Raw genomic sequence first — 27,161 nt, 5'->3', positions numbered from 1 at the left:
AAATATATATATAAAAATATATAAAGCAATAACAATTCTTATTTTGTGATCCATCTTTGCTTCTCCCTCTCAAAGAAAGGACACAGCTTAAACTCCTCCCAGCTCATCTCTCTCTCCATTCCCTGCTCTCGGTAGAGGGAGAATACTTTGGCAGGGCAGTAAACATATTTCCCTGGCACCCCGGGGAAGCCTGTGTGGATGTGGGGGCTGGTTGGACCTTGTTTTAGTTCATGTTTGCAGAACCGACATTTTCTTCCTGGTGCAGGTGACTCCTCCCTCTTCCTCTTCTGTTGTTCCTCCTCTCTCTTCCTCTTCTGCTGCTGCTTTTCCTCCACTCTCTGCCTTGTGGCCTCCAGCTCCCTCTGGAAGAACTCCGTGTCCACAAAGTTCCTAAAAGGCATCCTGGGGTCTGTCAGGCCCTCTGCTCCGTAAGCATCAAATACTTTTTTGGAGCAGTAGAAATACCTCACAGGACCTTTTTGGTAGAACTCGTGGATGGAGCTCCCATCGCCCTCGTATTTTGATTTGGGCTGGCCACAGGACAGACATTTTTTGGTGTGGGGCTTCTTTAGCTCAGGGGCTGGCTGCTGCTGCTTCTGCTGCTGCTGCTGCTGCTGCTGCTGCTTCTCCATGATGCCCAGAACAATCGTCTCAATGGCGTGGTGAGTGAGAGATGAGGCGACTGAGAGAGCAGGAGGGGGGGGATTCACAGTGGCAGGTGGCATGGTGACTACAGGCACAGTTGTGGTCATGCTACCCGCTGTGAGAGACTGCCACAGTGCTTGTGTTTCCTCCAGTTTTTCAGGACTGGTGTTCAGTGACGAGGATGTGTTTAGTTGTTTGCAGGTGTGTTTGATGTACTGTGAAATGTGTAGTCTGGTGGTTGGGTGCAGCAGGCTGTTGGGATCGGAGCTGGAGTTGTGGACAAGTGTGGCATACTCCTGATCCACAAGTCTCAGCATGTCCTTCTGTCCGTGGTGTTTATTGAGAAGACCATCAATAACTGCCTTCATGGGAGCAGGCCAGCGCTTGTGGTCCAACACAAAGACCCTCCCTCCTGTCTTCACTGGTCCGGTACGGGCTGCGGATGGAGAAGGCTTGATGGGCAGCGGGAGCAGCAGAGGTTTGGGCTCTAAGCAGAAAGAAAAATAGAATACAAGTGTCATCTATTTTATATTTGATTAACTATTGCTATACATTGTAATAACATAACTACTGACTTACCTGACTTGGCTGTGGAAGCCAGAGCAGCAGCGGCTGTGGTAGCTGTTGCAGTAGTGGTAGATGGCACAGGAATCAGAGAAGAGAAGCTGAAGAGCCTGGTGGGAGCAGTAGCAGGAGTAGCAGTAACTGCAGCAGTGGTGGAGGTTGCTGTCACAGTACTACGGGGCACAGGATTGAGAGATGATAAACTGAAGAGCCTGGAGGGAGCAGAGGAGGATGACAGGCCAGGCTCTGATGCTGCAGCAGAGGTAGAGGGCGTTGTTGTGGTAAGGCCACCCTCCTTCCTGCTCTTGTGTTTGTCCCAGTCTAACGGAACAGGGCGACAGTCTGGCTCCGTGTACTCCAGGCCAAACCTCTCCCCTGTGTCTTCAGCAGAGAGATGCAGCGCTGGGTACTTCTCCACTCCTACAACGCGTTTGGACACTGCGTTTAAGGAGTGAATCAGAGCGGGATCAAACACAGGTGGGAGACATACACCGGGCTGCTTCATGTCCACCAGGCGCTGATAGTTCCAGCGGCACACTCCGGTAAGGCCCTGCGCCTGGAACAACTCTGGGGACACCTGTGTTCCTGTCACCCACTGAGCCTGGTGGAAGTGGTATCCCTCCTGCTGAGAGGTGCCTCTGATGGGGATCCAGACAGGGACTTTAGCAGGCTCACCCGCCATATGGTTGAGCTGAATAGTTCCCCCATGGCGGTAGAGGGTGCCCCCCTCCACCTCTGGATCACTGAGGCACCCGCGGAGGATGTGGACCCGCTGGATCCTCCATGTCTTCAGCATCGAGGGCTTGAAGAGAGCGACACCATTTGGGTCTGTGGCCGTGTGAAAGTGCTTGAACACCCCCTCCACTCTCTGGACCAGCTCCCCGGGCTGAGGAATCTTCACTCTGCAGTGCTCGCGGATGTGCTGCTTGGTTGGATTTGCAGGCTGGATGCCACAGAAGGCATAAGCATCTTTGAGCCTCTGCAGGTCATCCTGGTCCACCACAGAGAAGGCAGCGGACAGGAACTGGGCGAAGGAGCTGTACAGAGGGTGATGTTCAGAGACACACTCACGGAGGAACCGTCTCATGCAGTGGAACAAGTCCAGCTTGATGGTAATGCCGCTGTTGTAGTGTGTTCTTGATCCACATGTATTCAACAGGTTCCCTGAAGTGGCCTCAGCAACAATGGCATCTGTTGTCCCCCACGCGGCCCAGGTCAAATGTTCCCCAGCCACAGACTCCGCCACCCTGAACGCCGCACAGCAATCCCTAAAGACAAAGTAAAAAACACCATCATTACATGTATACAGTATGTAATAGGCCCAGATATGCAGATACGACGCAGCTTCACACCTTCCTGTGCAACTAAGATGAAGAAATACTGTATCAACATTATAAATACATTGTGCATATATTAAAATGTATGCAACACTGAGCAGCATGTACTTGGGCCTTGGTACATAAGATAATAAATACAATACTGGTATCTCACCTGTCCACCCACTGATACTGGGCCTTATCAATGCCAGCCCTGCTGTAGCGGTTCGCTAGGCCCTGGTACATCGGAGTCAGGCTTTTGTCCGTCTCAGACTGCACCATGGCCCAGGACAGGATCATCCAGTTCTCATTCATCACGGCGTAGGATGACATAGCGCCGGAGGAGAAGGTGACTTTCCTGGCCACTTTGCGGGTGTGGTCTGAGCGCAGAGCCTGTCCAAATGTCCCCTGCAGCAGCCTCTGGATGATGTCCTTCTGGTGCTTGAACTCGTGCAGCAGGCAGTCCGTGAGGTAATGAGAGGACACAGACACCCCCCTCCAGCCGTCAGAGTCACTGTAGCCCCCAAATGGTTCCGGCACTGGCGTGGTCTCCTGCCTCAAGAACTGGGTGATGGTCTTCTGCCCATAAGCACCTGCCTCACCATCCATCACGTTCTGGCAGCTTAGGAGATATGCCAGGTTGGCGCGCTCATATTTGAGGTTCAGCATCTCTGTTATTTGGTTGGCCATGTCATTGGGAGATTTCCCAGTCCTCCTCAGTTCATCCAGGACTGACTTACAAATGGCCTTCTTGTAAGTCAGTACAGCTGGCAACAGGTTGGTGAATCTTTGAGGAAGTTTTTCCAACCAGAGAGGGTTGTCGGCGTACCACCTCCTCCGGCACCTCTGACAGCACAGCCTGGAGGACAGCAGGTAGTACTGCCCAGTGAGGCCCACTATCACTCTCGGTCTCCCCACACCAGCAGACACAACACTGGGCTGCGCGCAGTCTCCAGAGCAGGGCAGGGAGTAGTTATTTTTCAACCGCGCCATCAAGTAGTCGCTCTCCGGCTTCCAAATGAAAAAGGGGTGCAGCTGAAAATATTTTGGGGATGGCAAAACGTGGACACTGTCAATGAGCTCAGGCTGGGGAGGTAGGCGCCACAAGGAGAAGGTCTTCATCAGGTTGGTGACAGGACGGGAACCTGGCCACAGACCCATGGACTCCAGCTCCACCTTCATCCACATCTTCTGCTGATGGGAGCAGTTCCACTGGCTGAGCTCCTGGTCAGTGGGAAGGGGCGGAGGAGGTGGCCTATTGACTGCAGCTGTGGGCTGGACTAGAGGCTGGATGGCTGGATGGGCTAAATGATGAAAAAAAAAAAGCTTTATTCAAGTTATACTTGTCTGAAAACTTCTAACATTTTCTCACACCTCCACCTTATGGATAAAGGCCACACATTAACACCACCAGAAGGCAATGTGTCTCCTGCAACACTCTACCTCATGTTTAACTTGGGTTTGTTATTAAATGTGTCAATAACTCATTATTGTATGATAAGGTTATACTGACTAACTTGTTAATTAGGGCAGCAAACACGTTGTTGTTAATGTGATAATGCACTGTTCTTTAAATTGTATTATATCAATATGATACTTTGTGCACAGCACAGCTTTGGCTGTGAAGCACTTAAGAAATAAAATCGGATGGATGGGTGGATGGGTGGGTGGGTGGATGGATGGATGGATGGATGGATGGATGGATGGACTGCATTACTCACTTTGGGGTCTCTCCTCACTTGAAGGCTCTGAGTCAGGCTGAATGAGTGCTGCAGGAGGAGTACCAGGAGTTTCTGAGAATAAAAACAAACCAAAAAATAAATAAGGTGCATAGTGGTATGTAAGAATACATGTTTTACAAAAACAGACCTGGAGCTGAAGTGTTTCTGGCCTCAGGAAGCAGAAACTTAAGCTCTTGTGGAAGAGGCAGAGGGGACTTCAGAGGCACGGCTGCGGGAACAGCTGGAGAGAGGAGAGAGGTGTTGAAGTATCCACTGTAAAGGCTGAGTTCTAATTCTATAGAGTACACTGAGTTATTGTAAAGTGCTTTGGGTGTACCATCTCCTGATTCCTCCAGGACAGTGGGCACGGACTGAGCAGCTGTAGAGAAGAAAATGCAATTAGTTTGTATTTTTGTTAAATCATTTACAGTTTAACCAGATGTTAGTAAAATGAACAAACAGCATTCAACTGTTGCTTCTCCTGCTCGTTTGCTGACTTGTTATGTTATGTTATGAGATTATTTAACGTGTCAGGCAAGTGTTAGTTCACATTATCCAGAATAACAATAATTTGAGCAGGGGAAGCACTCACGTCAAATGTTAAAATACAAAACATCACTCACCACTTCACACATATTCACAGCCATGCATAATGAAAATGTCACTTACCCTCATCGCAGATGGTATCAATTCATAGTCACTTGGACTTTTGGCAGAACACACGAAAGGAACAAAGCAGAAAGTGACCGGAACGTGGTCAAGAACAATTGAACTCATGCAAAGGACCAGAACGTGTCCAAAAACGATCTTCTAGGGCATGACACCAGCGAACATCTCTCTAAACCTGAGGGCTTCTGCAACTCTGGAACTGGTGCTGGTGTAGACAAAGCTGAAAAACAAATCACAAATATGTTACATAACATACCAAAGTCTACTCTAAGGCCTCACACTTAGTACTTACGAATATCCGTTGGCTCTGTGGCTGTGGAGATGCTGAGCATTGCCCTTTCAAGCTCCTCATCATCTTCCATTTCTGCAAAAAATTAATACATGTCTTATTACTATCCTAGGGGAAATTGTGGTGACATCAGTTTGGAAATTAATGCCACTTTGAAATCTAGCAAGTATTATCACATATGTATAGTGGGACTGTTTCAGGCTATTTATTGACTACAATAATTATTTCAATGAATAGGCAAAATGCATTTCAGCAATTTGAAGCAGCTACTGGGTTCAGCAGAAGAGGCAGAGGAGGGAAGGGCAGGAGTGGAGGGGACAGGTGAGGAGGAGACAGAGGAGGAGGAGAGCTCCTGTCTCTTCTGGAGGTACTGCTGCAGCTTGTGCATCTTGGTCCCCGGAGCGCACTTCTTTTTAAGGATGAAGGCCGCATAGCCGTCGGCCCTGCTCTCCTAGACCTCCCTCCAGGTGCTGCTGGCCCGGGCACCGAACCCCACCTGCTGGTCGTCCTCTGCTGCTGGAGTGGGTACAGGTCTTTTCTGTGCCTCATGTTGAAGGAGAGAGTTGATCTCCTGGAAGCTGAGGGCATAGCGGATCAAAGACATCAGGCTGTCTTTGCTGTGCCCCTCAGACGCCACAGTGCCAGCAGCCTCCTCTCTCTGGTGGCTCTGAATGAGGTACAATGTGTAGCCCACGTCGTTCTCAAGGAGCCACCGAAACGACTTCCCCTTAAACTTCCCGAACTGTAAGATGTACTCTCCCAGCAGCTCTTTGGGGTCAGTGACATCTCCTCCTCTCACACGCACCACAGTGAGAGCGTTCTGCCTCACAGTCTCCTCCTTCACAGGGGCACTCCGGTCCCTCATGGACGGGTCGTCCTTGATTCTTCTGGCCTCATCAGAAGGGTCTTGCCTCAGGAATCCCAGTGGGCCCTTGCGGAAGACCACACTGACTCGGCCAGGATAAAAAATTGTCTTCTTCATATTCTCTGAAATGACACAATAAATTGTAATCAGAAACCATGGAAAAACAAAAACAAAAATAACTACTGAAAGAACCTAATGTGAAATAATTCACCAATCAAACGACTATATAATGTGGATAATGACATCATTATAAGATAGTTATGTTAACTGTGGAAGTGCAAGTAATATATTTGGGGACCAATAATGCTATCAACAAGAATTCCATTAGATCAGTTGTTAATCATGTTACCACTCAACCAAATATTATAAGTATTATACCATATACAAAAAATATGCCTCAATTTCAACATTACACATCAAAACAATCACATCAACGTGATTTGTGAGAAGCTTTATATTCTATTGCTCACACTCATAACTTTACAGTACATAAGACAGCAATAAACCAATATATAAACGTAGCACTAAAACTTTTTATCCAAGTTACAGTCGAGTGAACAACAATGAATGAAACTCCGACTTTGGGACAACTCTAGCATTGTTTACGCACGTATTTATTGACTTGAGCGCAAAAAAACAAAATCATCATCCAGTAAAAAGTGCTAGCTTTAGCGTACAATTACTTCGTGTGACTGGTCTGTGTCAATCAATGCATCACAACCGCGTTAATTGTAAACAATTAAACACAGACAACTTACGTGTCAAGAAGTACAGAGGAGTAATGATGAAATAGTACTGATAAGAAATGCACGCTACACTGAATAAAGCATCGAAAAAAACGTAAGAAAAAGCTAGTTTGATACAGCATGACAGTAACTTAACCACTCAACTACTCAAACGTCAGTTCTAAAAGCCAATCTATCAGAGTGATTTGTTAACTTAAATGCCTAAAACATTGAAAAGATGAACAATTCTGGGGAGAAAAGTTGTTTACCTTGTTGTCACTCCGAAGGACAGGACATCAATGCCAGAAAATGGAAAATTACCAGGAAAACGGAGCCGCCGAAACAGCGACGCCGCAGGCCAAAGGTGGTACTGCAGGGAGGGCAGTGGTTTAGCACTACCATTGAAAATGAATGGGGCCTGTTTAGGGCCGTTTAGCGAAAGAATCCACGGCCGCCGCGCGGAAGACCGGGGTTCGATTCCCCGACGGGGAGATTGGCAGTACTTAACCAGCATTTAAAGTGACATATGCATCTGCTCTTTCAAATAGTGATGATGCAAAGTGAGCATTATGCTGAATTTATCACATAACTGTCATCCACAGTTTCTGTAGTGTAGTGGTTATCACGTTCGCCTCACACGCGAAAGGTCCCCAGTTCGAAACTGGGCAGAAACATTTTCGTAGGCATTTGGCTGCGACTTGGCGCTGGTAATCTGAAAGGCCTTGATGCAGTGAGGGAAAGGATATTCTGCAAAGACTTTGATGTGCCCCAAGCTTGCTCTGTCTCTTTGATCATCACAGGCAATCCAATGCAATAGAAAACTAGCAGGGAGATTCCTAGCAAACTGGACAAGGATCATCAGAACATTCAAAGATTTGGGCGTCTGTCTATGTGATTACTTGTCACCAAAAACCGATGAGGAGATTCCAAGCAAGCTTAACGCCTCATGAAATACATGTCCTTCCGAGTAACGCTGATCCAATAGCCAACGCACATGAAAGGCTCTGGCATAATGCTCTACTGTGAGCAACAAGATCTCTGTGTCAGGAGTGGGATTTGAACCCACGCCTCCATTCGGAGACCAGAAGTCCCCTTGCTTGGGAAAGCCTTCACCTTGAGTCTGGCGCCTTAGACCGCTCGGCCATCCTGACAGCTTACACTGCTTTTGGCATTGGAATTTGCATATTTTGTGAAGTACTAGGATTGAAGCCAATTAACAGCACAAGCAGCAGCTGTGCATCTCAGAAGGCCGTTACAAACATCCTTTTGACTAGAAAATATGGTTTCTGCATAGTCAATTTAAGGTACAGTTTTCAAACAGAGGACAAGTCTGTAGCACTCAAAAGCCAAATGGAGGCATCCTTTGAACAAACAGTTTGGTTGAAAGATCGTGCAATGTTTTACATTTATTACGACTTGTTGGGATATGAACTCCACACCTTCCAAAACTACAAGCGCCCAACGTGGGGCTCGAACCCACAACCCTGAGATTAAGAGTCTCATGCTCTACCGACTGAGCTAGCCGGGCAAGCGTCATTAACTCTTTATAGGGTAAGTGACTACTTTGGGTCATCTCTGCACACTTTACATATGGCCTCTGCTGCACATCAGTAATGTAAAGAAGCGCGCGGTCCTCACTCAGCCAATCAGAGGAGATCACCCGACAGCACAGATCCCACCTCCGTGGCATTTGACCAATGAACACAGACCTATCGCGCTCTCAACTTACTGTTTTCTCTGAAGTCTGACAAAAAACGAAGTCTGGCTAAATGCATGGTACATTTCAATCAAGTAAATACGGTAACTTTGTTTACAGTCATTTTGTTTTACCACTGAAGGGCAAGGAACCAAATATGGCAACTTAGCTCACATTGATTTTCTGCGTGATATTGAAACATTGTGAAAAATGTTACAACAGAGCTAGACTTGTGTTATGTCCCCCAACAACACTCTTGAGTTGAATTATTAATTGAAAAGTATTTCAATGAGTGCCACACTTCATCTAGTACGTCTACGCCTGAGCTCAACTGAAGGGGAAGCGCTCGGATGCATCTACTGTACGCAACTGGGATGCAGAAGGAGAGAGACTCAATGGACTTGTTCATTGAGTCTATGCTAGTGAAATGGTGATTGTGAACATGCCAAGAGTTGTGCATTTCAGGAACCAAAAGTGAAACATTCAGATCGGGATTTGTACCTTTACCCCGCTTGTAGGCCAGACTGCATTCAGGAAGTTAACTTTCATTCTTGCGCCTTGAATTGCTAGGCCATTCTAAGCATAAAGAAGACTTTTTTTTCTGCTCTTGAGTTTCTTTGGTATAGTTCCTCTGATAAGAATTCACGGTTTCTGTAGTGTAGTGGTAATCACATTCGCCTAACATGCGAAAGGTCCCCGGTTCGAAACCGGGCAGAAACATGCAGCTTCATCTCCAATGTGCAGCACATAAAGATACTGTTGCAAATGTGGGTTCCGAACGATTGGCTGTCTGAATCTTCAATATGGAAGCAACAAAGTGTGATTGGACGAAAGGCTTTTGTCTCCTGGAGAGTCAAAGACCCGAAAGACGGACATCGGTAAATTCTTCATCCTATTGTAAACACTGAGGATTTTCTTTTTTTTTAAACATCAAATATCCTGGTTATCGATCCTCGTTAGTATAGTGGTCAGTATCTCCGCCTGTCACGCGGAAGACCGGGGTTCGATTCCCCGACGGGGAGATTGGCAGTACTTAACCAGCATTTAAAGTGACATATGCATCTGCTCTTTCAAATAGTGATGATGCAAAGTGAGCATTATGCTGAATTTATCACATAACTGTCATCCACAGTTTCTGTAGTGTAGTGGTTATCACGTTCGCCTCACACGCGAAAGGTCCCCAGTTCGAAACTGGGCAGAAACATTTTCGTAGGCATTTGGCTGCGACTTGGCGCTGGTAATCTGAAAGGCCTTGATGCAGTGAGGGAAAGGATATTCTGCAAAGACTTTGGCTCAATCCGAAACCATCAAATTGTAGCCTCTAAGCACTAACACTAGCAACTAACTCCTTAACCTTTCATGGGGTCAACTGTTAGACCTCTATGCAGTTAGGGAACTAGACCTTCAGCAGCATTTGAACAATCCGTCCGTCCTTAAACAGGGGAAAGGGAAGTGACATCACCAACAGCTGCTTTTCTTCTGCTTTAAAGTTATTGGTGGAGTGCAGGCCAAACAAAAGTGCATGTCGCCCCCTAGTGTACAGTGTCCAACAACAACATAGTGTCCAAACAAAGACATTTAAGGAGACAAAAAAATCCAAATGATCCAAACATTTCCCTTTAGTGTTATTTTATTTCAACAGCTGTTTCATAAAGCTACATTATGCAAATGATCCATGTGGCTTAAGTTTCTACTAAATAAAAACAAAAGCATTTAATCTGTTTCCTGAGTTTCCTCTTTAACACTGACATGTGACTGAGCTGTGGGGACGACAACATGGATTTATCACTTTTATAAAGTTTGGCTTGTGCAGAATCTTAATTTTTAATTATTATTATTTTTATTATTAAATGTGCTCCTGTCAATCAACAGTGGTTGCGCATGAATCACTCGAGGGTGGGGGCGAGGGGGGTGGGGGGATTTGGCGCAGTGGCTTGTGGGATGGCACATAGCTCCTAATCACTGGTTAGTTAGCATCAGAGGTCCCTATGCTAAAGTGGCTATGATAGTTAGCATCAAGGCTCCTTTTCCTAACTACTTCCTAACTGACTTACCAATTCGGAGGCAACTTGCCATGGCGGACGCTGACGCACATCCGGTTTGGCGTAAGAGCTCTTAGCAATCTGCCCGTTTCGGAAGCAGCCTCGGATGTGCCCCAAGCTTGCTCTGTCTCTTTGATCATCACAGGCAATCCAATGTAATAGAAAACTAGCAGGGAGATTCCTAGCAAACTGGACAAGGATCATCAGAACATTCAAAGATTTGGGCGTCTGTCTATGTGATTACTTGTCACCAAAAACCGATGAGGAGATTCCAAGCAAGCTTAACGCCTCATGAAATACATGTCCTTCCGAGTAACGCTGATCCAATAGCCAACGCACATGAAAGGCTCTGGCATAATGCTCTACTGTGAGCAACAAGATCTCTGTGTCAGGAGTGGGATTTGAACCCACGCCTCCATTCGGAGACCAGAAGTCCCCTTGCTTGGGAAAGCCTTCACCTTGAGTCTGGCGCCTTAGACCGCTCGGCCATCCTGACAGCTTACACTACTTTTGGCATTGGAATTTGCATATTTTCTGAAGTACTAGGATTGAAGCCAATTAACAGCACAAGCAGCAGCTGTGTATCTCAGAAGGCCGTTACAAACATCCTTTTGACTAGAAAATATGGTTTCTGCATAGTCAATTTAAGGTACAGTTTTCAAACAGAGGACAAGTCTGTAGCACTCAAAAGCCAAATGGAGGCATCCTTTGAACAAACAGTTTGGTTGAAAGATCGTGCAATGTTTTACATTTATTACGACTTGTTGGGATATGAACTCCACACCTTCCAAAACTACAAGCGCCCAACGTGGGGCTCGAACCCACGACCCTGAGATTAAGAGTCTCATGCTCTACCGACTGAGCTAGCCGGGCAAGCGTCATTAACCCTTTATAGGGTAAGTGACTACTTTGGGTCATCTCTGCACACTTTACATATGGCCTCTGCTGCACATCAGTAATGTAAAGAAGCGCGCGGTCCTCACTCAGCCAATCAGAGGAGATCACCCGACAGCACAGATCCCACCTCCGTGGCATTTGACCAATGAACACAGACCTATCGCGCTCTCAACTTACTGTTTTCTCTGAAGTCTGACAAAAAACGAAGTCTGGCTAAATGCATGGTACATTTCAATCAAGTAAATACGGTAACTTTGTTTACAGTCATTTTGTTTTACCACTGAAGGGCAAGGAACCAAATATGGCAACTTAGCTCACATTGATTTTCTGCGTGATATTGAAACATTGTGAAAAATGTTACAACAGAGCTAGACTTGTGTTATGTCCCCCAACAACACTCTTGAGTTGAATTATTAATTGAAAAGTATTTCAATGAGTGCCACACTTCATCTAGTACGTCTACGCCTGAGCTCAACTGAAGGGGAAGCGCTCGGATGCATCTACTGTACGCAACTGGGATGCAGAAGGAGAGAGACTCAATGGACTTGTTCATTGAGTCTATGCTAGTGAAATGGTGATTGTGAACATGCCAAGAGTTGTGCATTTCAGGAACCAAAAGTGAAACATTCAGATCGGGATTTGTACCTTTACCCCGCTTGTAGGCCAGACTGCATTCAGGAAGTTAACTTTCATTCTTGCGCCTTGAATTGCTAGGCCATTCTAAGCATAAAGAAGACTTTTTTTTCTGCTCTTGAGTTTCTTTGGTATAGTTCCTCTGATAAGAATTCACGGTTTCTGTAGTGTAGTGGTAATCACATTCGCCTAACATGCGAAAGGTCCCCGGTTCGAAACCGGGCAGAAACATGCAGCTTCATCTCCAATGTGCAGCACATAAAGATACTGTTGCAAATGTGGGTTCCGAACGATTGGCTGTCTGAATCTTCAATATGGAAGCAACAAAGTGTGATTGGACGAAAGGCTTTTGTCTCCTGGAGAGTCAAAGACCCGAAAGACGGACATCGGTAAATTCTTCATCCTATTGTAAACACTGAGGATTTTCTTTTTTTTTAAACATCAAATATCCTGGTTATCGATCCTCGTTAGTATAGTGGTCAGTATCTCCGCCTGTCACGCGGAAGACCGGGGTTCGATTCCCCGACGGGGAGATTGGCAGTACTTAACCAGCATTTAAAGTGACATATGCATCTGCTCTTTCAAATAGTGATGATGCAAAGTGAGCATTATGCTGAATTTATCACATAACTGTCATCCACAGTTTCTGTAGTGTAGTGGTTATCACGTTCGCCTCACACGCGAAAGGTCCCCAGTTCGAAACTGGGCAGAAACATTTTCGTAGGCATTTGGCTGCGACTTGGCGCTGGTAATCTGAAAGGCCTTGATGCAGTGAGGGAAAGGATATTCTGCAAAGACTTTGGCTCAATCCGAAACCATCAAATTGTAGCCTCTAAGCACTAACACTAGCAACTAACTCCTTAACCTTTCATGGGGTCAACTGTTAGACCTCTATGCAGTTAGGGAACTAGACCTTCAGCAGCATTTGAACAATCCGTCCGTCCTTAAACAGGGGAAAGGGAAGTGACATCACCAACAGCTGCTTTTCTTCTGCTTTAAAGTTATTGGTGGAGTGCAGGCCAAACAAAAGTGCATGTCGCCCCCTAGTGTACAGTGTCCAACAACAACATAGTGTCCAAACAAAGACATTTAAGGAGACAAAAAAATCCAAATGATCCAAACATTTCCCTTTAGTGTTATTTTATTTCAACAGCTGTTTCATAAAGCTACATTATGCAAATGATCCATGTGGCTTAAGTTTCTACTAAATAAAAACAAAAGCATTTAATCTGTTTCCTGAGTTTCCTCTTTAACACTGACATGTGACTGAGCTGTGGGGACGACAACATGGATTTATCACTTTTATAAAGTTTGGCTTGTGCAGAATCTTAATTTTTAATTATTATTATTTTTATTATTAAATGTGCTCCTGTCAATCAACAGTGGTTGCGCATGAATCACTCGAGCGTGGGGGCGAGGGGGGTGGGGGGATTTGGCGCAGTGGCTTGTGGGATGGCACATAGCTCCTAATCACTGGTTAGTTAGCATCAGAGGTCCCTATGCTAAAGTGGCTATGATAGTTAGCATCAAGGCTCCTTTTCCTAACTACTTCCTAACTGACTTACCAATTCGGAGGCAACTTGCCATGGCGGACGCTGACGCACATCCGGTTTGGCGTAAGAGCTCTTAGCAATCTGCCCGTTTCGGAAGCAGCCTCGGATGTGCCCCAAGCTTGCTCTGTCTCTTTGATCATCACAGGCAATCCAATGTAATAGAAAACTAGCAGGGAGATTCCTAGCAAACTGGACAAGGATCATCAGAACATTCAAAGATTTGGGCGTCTGTCTATGTGATTACTTGTCACCAAAAACCGATGAGGAGATTCCAAGCAAGCTTAACGCCTCATGAAATACATGTCCTTCCGAGTAACGCTGATCCAATAGCCAACGCACATGAAAGGCTCTGGCATAATGCTCTACTGTGAGCAACAAGATCTCTGTGTCAGGAGTGGGATTTGAACCCACGCCTCCATTCGGAGACCAGAAGTCCCCTTGCTTGGGAAAGCCTTCACCTTGAGTCTGGCGCCTTAGACCGCTCGGCCATCCTGACAGCTTACACTACTTTTGGCATTGGAATTTGCATATTTTCTGAAGTACTAGGATTGAAGCCAATTAACAGCACAAGCAGCAGCTGTGCATCTCAGAAGGCCGTTACAAACATCCTTTTGACTAGAAAATATGGTTTCTGCATAGTCAATTTAAGGTACAGTTTTCAAACAGAGGACAAGTCTGTAGCACTCAAAAGCCAAATGGAGGCATCCTTTGAACAAACAGTTTGGTTGAAAGATCGTGCAATGTTTTACATTTATTACGACTTGTTGGGATATGAACTCCACACCTTCCAAAACTACAAGCGCCCAACGTGGGGCTCGAACCCACGACCCTGAGATTAAGAGTCTCATGCTCTACCGACTGAGCTAGCCGGGCAAGCGTCATTAACCCTTTATAGGGTAAGTGACTACTTTGGGTCATCTCTGCACACTTTACATATGGCCTCTGCTGCACATCAGTAATGTAAAGAAGCGCGCGGTCCTCACTCAGCCAATCAGAGCAGATCACCCGACAGCACAGATCCCACCTCCGTGGCATTTGACCAATGAACACAGACCTATCGCGCTCTCAACTTACTGTTTTCTCTGAAGTCTGACAAAAAACGAAGTCTGGCTAAATGCATGGTACATTTCAATCAAGTAAATACGGTAACTTTGTTTACAGTCATTTTGTTTTACCACTGAAGGGCAAGGAACCAAATATGGCAACTTAGCTCACATTGATTTTCTGCGTGATATTGAAACATTGTGAAAAATGTTACAACAGAGCTAGACTTGTGTTATGTCCCCCAACAACACTCTTGAGTTGAATTATTAATTGAAAAGTATTTCAATGAGTGCCACACTTCATCTAGTACGTCTACGCCTGAGCTCAACTGAAGGGGAAGCGCTCGGATGCATCTACTGTACGCAACTGGGATGCAGAAGGAGAGAGACTCAATGGACTTGTTCATTGAGTCTATGCTAGTGAAATGGTGATTGTGAACATGCCAAGAGTTGTGCATTTCAGAAACCAAAAGTGAAACATTCAGATCGGGGTTTTTGTACCTTTACCCCGCTTGTAGGCCAGACTGCATTCAGGAAGTTAACTTTCATTCTTGCGCCTTGAATTGCTAGGCCATTCTAAGCATAAAGAAGACTTTTTTTTCTGCTCTTGAGTTTCTTGGGTATAGTTCCTCTGATAAGAATTCACGGTTTCTGTAGTGTAGTGGTAATCACATTAGCCTAACACGCGAAAGGTCCCCGGTTCGAAACCGAGCAGAAACATGCAGCTTCATCTCCAATGTGCAGCACATAAAGATACTGTTGCAAATGTGGGTTCCGAACGATTGGCAGTCTGAATCTTCAATATGGAAGCAACAAAGTGTGATTGGACGAAAGGCTTTTGTCTCCTGGAGAGTCAAAGACCCGAAAGACGGACATCGGTAAATTCTTCATCCTATTGTAAACACTGAGGATTTTCTTTTTTTTTAAACAGCAAATATCCTGGTTATCGATCCTCGTTAGTATAGTGGTCAGTATCTCCGCCTGTCACGCGGAAGACCGGGGTTCGATTCCCCGACGGGGAGATTGGCAGTACTTAACCAGCATTTAAAGTGACATATGCATCTGCTCTTTCAAATAGTGATGATGCAAAGTGAGCATTATGGTGAATTTATCACATAACTGTCATCCACAGTTTCTGTAGTTTAGTGGTTATCACGTTCGCCTCACACGCGAAAGGTCCCCAGTTCGAAACTGGGCAGAAACATTTTCGTAGGCATTTGGCTGCGACTTGGCGCTGGTAATCTGAAAGGCCTTGATGCAGTGAGGGAAAGGATATTCTGCAAAGACTTTGATGTGCCCCAAGCTTGCTCTGTCTCTTTGATCATCACAGGCAATCCAATGTAATAGAAAACTAGCAGGGAGATTCTTAGCAAACTGGACAAGGATCATCAGAACATTCAAAGATCTGGGCGTCTGTCTATGTGATTACTTGTCACCAAAAACCGATGAGGAGATTCCAAGCAAGCTTAACGCCTCATGAAATACATGTCCTTCCGAGTAACGCTGATCCAATAGCCAACGCACATGAAAGGCTCTGGCATAATGCTCTACTGTGAGCAACAAGATCTCTGTGTCAGGAGTAGGATTTGAACCCACGCCTCCATTCGGAGACCAGAAGTCCCCTTGCTTGGGAAAGCCTTCACCTTGAGTCTGGCGCCTTAGACCGCTCGGCCATCCTGACAGCTTACACTGCTTTTGGCATTGGAATTTGCATATTTTGTGAAGTCCTAGGATTGAAGCCAATTAACAGCACAAGCAGCAGCTGTGCATCTCAGAAGGCCGTTACAAACATCCTTTTGACTAGAAAATATGGTTTCTGCATAGTCAATTTAAGGTACAGTTTTCAAACAGAGGACAAGTCTGTAGCACTCAAAAGCCAAATGGAGGCATCCTTTGAACAAACAGTTTGGTTGAAAGATCGTGCAATGTTTTACATTTATTACGACTTGTTGGGATATGAACTCCACACCTTCCAAAACTACAAGCGCCCAACGTGGGGCTCGAACCCACGACCCTGAGATTAAGAGTCTCATGCTCTACCGACTGAGCTAGCCGGGCAAGCGTCATTAACCCTTTATAGGGTAAGTGACTACTTTTGGTCATCTCTGCACACTTTACATATGGCCTCTGCTGCACATCAGTAATGTAAAGAAGCGCGCGGTCCTCACTCAGCCAATCAGAGGAGATCACCCGACAGCACAGATCCCACCTCCGTGGCATTTGACCAATGAACACAGACCTATCGCGCTCTCAACTTACTGTTTTCTCTGAAGTCTGACAAAAAACGAAGTCTGGCTAAATGCATGGTACATTTCAATCAAGTAACTACGGTAACTTTGTTTACAGTCATTTTGTTTTACCACTGAAGGGCAAGGAACCAAATATGGCAACTTAGCTCACATTGATTTTCTGCGTGATATTGAAACATTGTGAAAAATGTTACAACAGAGCTAGACTTGTGTTATGTCCCCCAACAACACTCTTGAGTTGAATTATTAATTGAAAAGTATTTCAATGAGTGCCACACTTCATCTAGTACGTCTCCGCCTGAGCTCAACTGAAGGGGAAGCGCTCGGATGCATCTACTGTACGCAACTGGGATGCAGAAGGAGAGAGACTCAATGGACTTGTTCATTGAGTCTATGCTAGTGAAATGGTGATTGTGAACATGCCAAGAGTTGTGCATTTCAGAAACCAAAAGTGAAACATTCAGATCGGGATTTGTACCTTTACCCCGCTTGTAGGCCAGACTGCATTCAGGAAGTTAACTTTCATTCTTGCGCCTTGAATTGCTAGGCCATTCTAAGCATAAAGAAGACTTTTTTTCTGCTTTTGAGTTTCTTTGGTATAGTTCCTCTGATAAGAATTCATGGTTTCTGTAGTGTAGTGGTAATCACATTCGCCTAACACGCGAAAGGTCCCCGGTTCGAAACATGCAGCTTCATCTCCAATGTGCAGCACATAAAGATACTGTTGCAAATGTGGGTTCTGAACGATTGGCTGTCTGAATCTTCAATATGGAAGCAACAAAGTGTGATTGGACGAAAGGCTTTTGTCTCCTGGAGAGTCAAAGACCCGAAAGACGGACATCGGTAAATTCTTCATCCTATTGTAAACACTGAGGATTTTTCTTTTTTTTTAAACAGCAAATATCCTGGTTATCGATCCTCGTTAGTATACGCGGAAGACCGGGGTTCGATTCCCCGACGGGGAGATTGGCAGTACTTAACCAGCATTTAAAGTGACATATGCATCTGCTCTTTCAAATAGTGATGATGCAAAGTGAGCATTATGGTGAATTTATCACATAACTGTCATCCACAGTTTCTGTAGTGTAGTGGTTATCACGTTCGCCTCACACGCGAAAGGTCCCCAGTTCGAAACTGGGCAGAAACATTTTCGTAGGCATTTGGCTGCGACTTGGCGCTGATAATCTGAAAGGCCTTGATGCAGTGAGGGAAAGGATATTCTGCAAAGACTTTGATGTGCCCCAAGCTTGCTCTGTCTCTTTGATCATCACAGGCAATCCAATGTAATAGAAAACTAGCAGGGAGATTCTTAGCAAACTGGACAAGGATCATCAGAACATTCAAAGATCTGGGCGTCTGTCTATGTGATTACTTGTCACCAAAAACCGATGAGGAGATTCCAAGCAAGCTTAACGCCTCATGAAATACATGTCCTTCCGAGTAACGCTGATCCAATAGCCAACGCACATGAAAGGCTCTGGCATAATGCTCTACTGTGAGCAACAAGATATCTGTGTCAGGAGTAGGATTTGAACCCACGCCTCCATTCGGAGACCAGAAGTCCCCTTGCTTGGGAAAGCCTTCACCTTGAGTCTGGCGCCTTAGACCGCTCGGCCATCCTGACAGCTTACACTGCTTTTGGCATTGGAATTTGCATATTTTGTGAAGTCCTAGGATTGAAGCCAATTAACAGCACAAGCAGCAGCTGTGCATCTCAGAAGGCCGTTACAAACATCCTTTTGACTAGAAAATATGGTTTCTGCATAGTCAATTTAAGGTAGAGTTTTCAAACAGAGGACAAGTCTGTAGCACTCAAAAGCCAAATGGAGGCGTCCTTTGAACAAACAGTTTGGTTGAAAGATCGTGCAATGTTTTACATTTATTACGACTTGTTGGGATATGAACTCCACACCTTCCAAAAGTACAAGCGCCCAACGTGGGGCTCGAACCCACGACCCTGAGATTAAGAGTCTCATGCTCTACCGACTGAGCTAGCCGGGCAAGCGTCATTAACCCTTTATAGGGTAAGTGACTACTTTGGGTCATCTCTGCACACTTTACATATGGCCTCTGCTGCACATCAGTAATGTAAAGAAGCGCGCGGTCCTCACTCAGCCAATCAGAGCAGATCACCCGACAGCACAGATCCCACCTCCGTGGCATTTGACCAATGAACACAGACCTATCGCGCTCTCAACTTACTGTTTTCTCTGAAGTCTGACAAAAAACGAAGTCTGGCTAAATGCATGGTACATTTCAATCAAGTAAATACGGTAACTTTGTTTACAGTCATTTTGTTTTACCACTGAAGAGCAAGGAACCAAATATGGCAACTTAGCTCACATTGATTTTCTGCGTGATATTGAAACATTGTGAAAAATGTTACAACAGAGCTAGACTTGTGTTATGTCCCCCAACAACACTCTTGAGTTGAATTATTAATTGAAAAGTATTTCAATGAGTGCCACACTTCATCTAGTACGTCTACGCCTGAGCTCAACTGAAGGGGAAGCGCTCGGATGCATCTACTGTACGCAACTGGGATGCAGAAGGAGAGAGACTCAATGGACTTGTTCATTGAGTCTATGCTAGTGAAATGGTGATTGTGAACATGCCAAGAGTTGTGCATTTCAGAAACCAAAAGTGAAACATTCAGATCGGGATTTGTACCTTTACCCCGCTTGTAGGCCAGACTGCATTCAGGAAGTTAACTTTCATTCTTGCGCCTTGAATTGCTAGGCCATTCTAAGCATAAAGAAGACTTTTTTTCTGCTTTTGAGTTTCTTTGGTATAGTTCCTCTGATAAGAATTCATGGTTTCTGTAGTGTAGTGGTAATCACATTCGCCTAACACGCGAAAGGTCCCCGGTTCGAAACATGCAGCTTCATCTCCAATGTGCAGCACATAAAGATACTGTTGCAAATGTGGGTTCTGAACGATTGGCTGTCTGAATCTTCAATATGGAAGCAACAAAGTGTGATTGGACGAAAGGCTTTTGTCTCCTGGAGAGTCAAAGACCCGAAAGACGGACATCGGTAAATTCTTCATCCTATTGTAAACACTGAGGATTTTTCTTTTTTTTTAAACAGCAAATATCCTGGTTATCGATCCTCGTTAGTATACGCGGAAGACCGTGGTTCGATTCCCCGACGGGGAGATCGGCAGTACTTAACCAGCATTTAAAGTGACATATGCATCTGCTCTTTCAAATAGTGATGATGCAAAGTGAGCATTATGGTGAATTTATCACATAACTGTCATCCACAGTTTCTGTAGTGTAGTGGTTATCACGTTCGCCTCACACGCGAAAGGTCCCCAGTTCGAAACTGGGCAGAAACATTTTCGTAGGCATTTGGCTGCGACTTGGCGCTGGTAATCTGAAAGGCCTTGATGCAGTGAGGGAAAGGATATTCTGCAAAGACTTTGATGTGCCCCAAGCTTGCTCTGTCTCTTTGATCATCACAGGCAATCCAATGTAATAGAAAACTAGCAGGGAGATTCCTAGCAAACTGGACAAGGATCATCAGAACATTCAAAGATTTGGGCGTCTGTCTATGTGATTACTTGTCACCAAAAACCGATGAGGAGATTCCAAGCAAGCTTAACGCCTCATGAAATACATGTCCTTCGGAGTAACGCTGATCCAATAGCCAACGCACATGAAAGGCTCTGGCATAATGCTCTACTGTGAGCAACAAGATCTCTGTGTCAGGAGTGGGATTTGAACCCACGCCTCCATTCGGAGACCAGAAGTCCCCTTGCTTGGGAAAGCCTTCACCTTGAGTCTGGCGCCTTAGACCGCTCGGCCATCCTGACAGCTTACACTGCTTTTGGCATTGGAATTTGCATATTTTCTGAAGTACTAGGATTGAAGCCAATTAACAGCACAAGCAGCAGCTGTGCATCTCAGAAGGCCGTTACAAACATCCTTTTGACTAGAAAATATGGTTTCTGCATAGTCAATTTAAGGTAGAGTTTTCAAACAGAGGACAAGTCTGTAGCACTCAAAAGCCAAATGGAGGCGTCCTTTGAACAAACAGTTTGGTTGAAAGATCGTGCAATGTTTTACATTTATTACGACTTGTTGGGATATGAACTCCACACCTTCCAAAAGTACAAGCGCCCAACGTGGGGCTCGAACCCACGACCCTGAGATTAAGAGTCTCATGCTCTACCGACTGAGCTAGCCGGGCAAGCGTCATTAACCCTTTATAGGGTAAGTGACTACTTTTGGTCATCTCTGCACACTTTACATATGGCCTCTGCTGCACATCAGTAATGTAAAGAAGCGTGCGGTCCTCACTCAGCCAATCAGAGGAGATCACCCGACAGCACAGATCCCACCTCCGTGGCATTTGACCAATGAACACAGACCTATCGCGCTCTCAACTTACTGTTTTCTCTGAAGTCTGACAAAAAACGAAGTCTGGCTAAATGCATGGTACATTTCAATCAAGTAAATACGGTAACTTTGTTTACAGTCATTTTGTTTTACCACTGAAGGGCAAGGAACCAAATATGGCAACTTAGCTCACATTGATTTTCTGCGTGATATTGAAACATTGTGAAAAATGTTACAACAGAGCTAGACTTGTGTTATGTCCCCCAACAACACTCTTGAGTTGAATTATTAATTGAAAAGTATTTCAATGAGTGCCACACTTCATCTAGTACGTCTACGCCTGAGCTCAACTGAAGGGGAAGCGCTCGGATGCATCTACTGTACGCAACTGGGATGCAGAAGGAGAGAGACTCAATGGACTTGTTCATTGAGTCTATGCTAGTGAAATGGTGATTGTGAACATGCCAAGAGTTGTGCATTTCAGAAACCAAAAGTGAAACATTCAGATCGGGATTTGTACCTTTACCCCGCTTGTAGGCCAGACTGCATTCAGGAAGTTAACTTTCATTCTTGCGCCTTGAATTGCTAGGCCATTCTAAGCATAAAGAAGACTTTTTTTTCTGCTCTTGAGTTTCTTTGGTATAGTTCCTCTGATAAGAATTCACGGTTTCTGTAGTGTAGTGGTAATCACATTCGCCTAACACGCGAAAGGTCCCCGGTTCGAAACATGCAGCTTCATCTCCAATGTGCAGCACATAAAGATACTGTTGCAAATGTGGGTTCTGAACGATTGGCTGTCTGAATCTTCAATATGGAAGCAACAAAGTGTGATTGGACGAAAGGCTTTTGTCTCCTGGAGAGTCAAAGACCCGAAAGACGGACATCGGTAAATTCTTCATCCTATTGTAAACACTGAGGATTTTTCTTTTTTTGTAAACAGCAAATATCCTGGTTATCGATCCTCGTTAGTATAGTGGTCAGTATCTCCGCCTGTCACGCGGAAGACCGGGGTTCGATTCCCCGACGGGGAGATTGGCAGTACTTAACCAGCATTTAAAGTGACATATGCATCTGCTCTTTCAAATAGTGATGATGCAAAGTGAGCATTATGGTGAATTTATCACATAACTGTCATCCACAGTTTCGATCTTTCAAATAGTGATGATGCAAAGTGAGCATTATGGTGAATTTATCACATAACTGTCATCCACAGTTTCTGTAGTGTAGTGGTTATCACGTTCGCCTCACACGCGAAAGGTCCCCAGTTCGAAACTGGGCAGAAACATTTTCGTAGGCATTTGGCTGCGACTTGGCGCTGGTAATCTGAAAGGCCTTGATGCAGTGAGGGAAAGGATATTCTGCAAAGACTTTGATGTGCCCCAAGCTTGCTCTGTCTCTTTGATCATCACAGGCAATCCAATGCAATAGAAAACTAGTAGGGAGATTCCTAGCAAACTGGACATGGATCATCAGAACATTCAAAGATTTGGGCGTCTGTCTATGTGATTACTTGTCACCAAAAACCGATGGGGAGATTCCAAGCAAGCTTAACGCCTCATGAAATACATGTCCTTCCGAGCAACACTGATCCAATAGCCAACGCACATGAAAGGCTCTGGCATAATGCTCTACTGTGAGCAACAAGATCTCTGTGTCAGGAGTAGGATTTGAACCCACGCCTCCATTCGGAGACCAGAAGTCCCCTTGCTTGGGAAAGCCTTCACCTTGAGTCTGGCGCCTTAGACCGCTCAGCCATCCTGACAGCATTGGAATTTGCATATTTTGCGAAGTACTAGGATTGAAGCCAATTAACAGCACAAGCAGCAGCTGTGCATCTCAGAAGGCCGTTACAAACATCCTTTTGACTAGAAAATATGGTTTCTGCATAGTCAATTTAAGGTACAGTTTTCAAACAGAGGACAAGTCTGTAGCACTCAAAAGCCAAATGGAGGCATCCTTTGAACAAACAGTTTGGTTGAAAGATCGTGCAATGTTTTACATTTATTACGACTTGTTGGGATATGAACTCCACACCTTCCAAAACTACAAGCGCCCAACGTGGGGCTCGAACCCACGACCCTGAGATTAAGAGTCTCATGCTCTACCGACTGAGCTAGCCGGGCAAGCGTCATTAACCCTTTATAGGGTAAGTGACTACTTTGGGTCATCTCTGCACACTTTACATATGGCCTCTGCTGCACATCAGTAATGTAAAGAAGCGCGCGGTCCTCACTCAGCCAATCAGAGGAGATCACCCGACAGCACAGATCCCACCTCCGTGGCATTTGACCAATGAACACAGACCTATCGCGCTCTCAACTTACTGTTTTCTCTGAAGTCTGACAAAAAACGAAGTCTGGCTAAATTCATGGTACATTTCAATCAAGTAAATACGGTAACTTTGTTTACAGTCATTTTGTTTTACCACTGAAGGGCAAGGAACCAAATATGGCAACTTAGCTCACATTGATTTTCTGCGTGATATTGAAACATTGTGAAAAATGTTACAACAGAGCTAGACTTGTGTTATGTCCCCCAACAACACTCTTGAGTTGAATTATTAATTGAAAAGTATTTCAGTGAGTGCCACACTTCATCTAGTACGTCTACGCCTGAGCTCAACTGAAGGGGAAGCGCTCGGATGCATCTACTGTACGCAACTGGGATGCAGAAGGAGAGAGACTCAATGGACTTGTTCATTGAGTCTATGCTAGTGAAATGGTGATTGTGAACATGCCAAGAGTTGTGCATTTCAGAAACCAAAAGTGAAACATTCAGATCGGGATTTGTACCTTTACCCCGCTTGTAGGCCAGACTGCATTCAGGAAGTTAACTTTCATTCTTGCGCCTTGAATTGCTAGGCCATTCTAAGCATAAAGAAGACTCTTTTTTTTTCTGCTCTTGAGTTTCTTTTGGTATAGTTCCTCTGATAAGAATTCACGGTTTCTGTAGTGTAGTGGTAATCACATTCGCCTAACACGCGAAAGGTCCCCGGTTCGAAACCGGGCAGAAACATGCAGCTTCATCTCCAATGTGCAGCACATAAAGATACTGTTGCAAATGTGGGTTCCCAACGATTGGCTGTCTGAATCTTCAATATGGAAGCAACAAAGTGTGATTGGACGAAAGGCTTTTGTCTCCTGGAGAGTCAAAGACCCGAAAGACGGACATCGGTAAATTCTTCATCCTATTGTAAACACTGAGGATTTTTTTTTTTTTGAAACAGCAAATATCCTGGTTATCGATCCTCGTTAGTATAGTGGTCAGTATCTCCGCCTGTCACGCGGAAGACCGGGGTTCCATTCCCCGACGGGGAGATTGGCAGTACTTAACCAGCATTTAAAGTGACATATGCATCTGCTCTTTCAAATAGTGATGATGCAAAGTGAGCATTATGGTGAATTTATCACATAACTGTCATCCACAGTTTCTGTAGTGTAGTGGTTATCACGTTCGCCTCACACGTGAAAGGTCCCCAGTTCGAAACTGGGCAGAAACATTTTCGTAGGCATTTGGCTGCGACTTGGCGCTGGTAATCTGAAAGGCCTTGATGCAGTGAGGGAAAGGATATTCTGCAAAGACTTTGATGTGCCCCAAGCTTGCTCTGTCTCTTTGATCATCACAGGCAATCCAATGCAATAGAAAACTAGTAGGGAGATTCCTAGCAAACTGGACAAGGATCATCAGAACATTCAAAGATTTGGGCGTCTGTCTATGTGATTACTTGTCACCAAAAACCGATGAGGAGATTCCAAGCAAGCTTAACGCCTCATGAAATACATGTCCTTCCGAGTAACGCTGATCCAATAGCCAACGCACATGAAAGGCTCTGGCATAATGCTCTACTGTGAGCCACAAGATCTCTGTGTCAGGAGTGGGATTTGAACCCACGCCTCCATTCGGAGACCAGAAGTCCCCTTGCTTGGGAAAGCCTTCACCTTGAGTCTGGCGCCTTTGAACGCTCGGCCATCCTGACAGCTTACACTGCTTTTGGCATTGGAATTTGCATATTTTGCGAAGTACTAGGATTGAAGCCAATTAACAGCACAAGCAGCAGCTGTGCATCTCAGAAGGCCGTTACAAACATCCTTTTGACTAGAAAATATGGTTTCTGCATAGTCAATTTAAGGTACAGTTTTCAAACAGAGGACAAGTCTGTAGCACTCAAAAGCCAAATGGAGGCATCCTTTGAACAAACAGTTTGGTTGAAAGATCGTGCAATGTTTTACATTTATTACGACTCGTTGGGATATGAACTCCACACCTTCCAAAACTACAAGCGCCCAACGTGGGGCTCGAACCCACGACCCTGAGATTAAGAGTCTCATGCTCTACCGACTGCGCCAAGGCCGTAACTCATTTGTAGAGGTATCGATACTATTAATAGCGCACAATACCACAATATTTCCGTCCCTTAGTGAGTTCGCCTCCCGCCTCGGACAAACCTTTTTCTTTGCATATAAATAAACAGCTTCCTAAGGACTGGGATTCGTGGGTGATGATGCGTCATGACCAGTGGGGAGAACACTTTACCTAAAAGTATTTTGTAACGTGTTGCATTAATTTGTCCAATACAACTGCAATCTGAATTCTTTCACCTTGATTTGCAATATATAGGCTGTGTATAATTACAAACATGTAGGCTACACATGTTACATATAGCCAACCATTAGGCAGGAATTCTAAAACGCAAATGCACAGGAGCAGATCATATGGCACACATTTGCATTAACTTGCATATAAGGCGTTTAAAAAAATCGTCATTTTATTTTAGGGGTTAAATCAAGTTCTTTGTTTACAATGCTGTGCAATATGAAGCTAAAATATAAGATTGAGTACTTTCCATTGATCTTAGAGTATACTCTCAAATTAAAGTAGCCTAACTGTACCTGAAAACAATTACGCTAAATTAGTATTCTAAATACATGTTCTTCAATGAAAGAGTTTGATTATACCAGTTTTTATGTAGCTTATTTAAAGGAAAGCTTCATTGAGAAAAGTAGCGGCTCAGAGCCACTAGATGGAGACAAATGGAATTAATTATAACCATTTGCGTCATTGCTTTATTTTAAATGAATTAACTCTTATGTAATTTGAGGTGTTATACATGGAATTTGTTGACAATGGAAAAACAACCCAATAAAACGGCATGAAGGTTTATTTAAAACAAATGTAAACATGCAATTAAAAAAGCAGCAACACAAAGAAACAGCCATAAATATTCAAAAACGGACACAGATACAACTGAAACATAAAAATATAAAAATGGTAAAAAAAAACAATATAGTGCAATCATAAAAAATTTCACAAAGTGCAATTTGAACAGCAAAACAACAACAAATTATAGAACTAGAACATGGAGAATGTCGGTGGATTGTGCAGGGCTGAGGGGGGCACAGGTGGATGAGCCAGAGGAAAACAAGCCGCTGGTGGAGGTGATGATGTTTCAACAAACTTATTGAGGCCCCAATGACACTCAATAGTAGCCTTGCACCTGGTGATGTGCGTATATTTTTGCTGTTTGAACACATAGATTTTTACACATTTTATGGTTAACATGTTACTTATAATAATTACTTTGCAATATGTATCGGATCGGCCCCTGAGTATTGTGATGCGTATCAGATCGTGACAAAAGTGTATCATCCTAGTTGCCTTAAGGGTCTGTAGAATCTTTTTTTCTACCATATCCTCGTTCTTCAAATGTCTTTTTCCACTCAGTAAACGTTTCTTTGGCTGTGGCCTGGCAATACCAGTTTCCAAAGTACTGGTGGTGGGTGGCAGTGTCACGCTCCTTGCTACACTGATGGCACTTTATTTTGTCTGTTTTTCGCACATATTTTCTTCTTTTCCTTCCCTGTTCCTCCTCCTGTAATTTCTTTTTTCTGCTCCATTGTGTGGTGTAAGGCACA

At 44.6% G+C, this 27,161-nt stretch overlaps 1 protein-coding gene and 1 long non-coding RNA gene across 2 annotated transcripts; both read right to left on the bottom strand.

Annotated features, from left to right (window-relative positions):
- Positions 1–38: 38 nt before the first annotated feature.
- Positions 39–4,309, bottom strand: LOC306981260 (uncharacterized protein; the record flags this gene model as incomplete). The annotated part of the gene is made up of 4 exons (XM_079580820.1): positions 4,247–4,309; positions 2,701–3,829; positions 1,225–2,477; positions 39–1,132 (listed from the first exon to the last, which is right to left on the bottom strand). Exons 2-4 carry the CDS (start codon positions 3,711–3,713, stop codon positions 39–41), a joined length of 3,360 nt encoding a protein of 1,119 aa, XP_079436946.1. The 5' UTR covers positions 3,714–3,829; positions 4,247–4,309.
- An 85-nt stretch (positions 4,310–4,394) lies between these two features.
- LOC306981721 lies at positions 4,395–5,111 on the bottom strand. Its single transcript, XR_013794131.1, has 3 exons — positions 4,916–5,111; positions 4,584–4,625; positions 4,395–4,487 (listed from the first exon to the last, which is right to left on the bottom strand). It is a non-coding gene; the product is annotated as an uncharacterized lncRNA (long non-coding RNA).
- Between the last annotated feature and the right edge of the window lie 22,050 nt (positions 5,112–27,161).

Source organism: Gobius niger (genome assembly GCF_951799975.1).
Source record: "Gobius niger genome assembly, chromosome: 22".
NCBI lineage: Eukaryota > Metazoa > Chordata > Actinopteri > Gobiiformes > Gobiidae > Gobius > Gobius niger.
The sequence above is the reverse complement of the archived record's forward strand: the minus strand, read 5'-3'. Positions and strand labels throughout refer to the sequence as shown.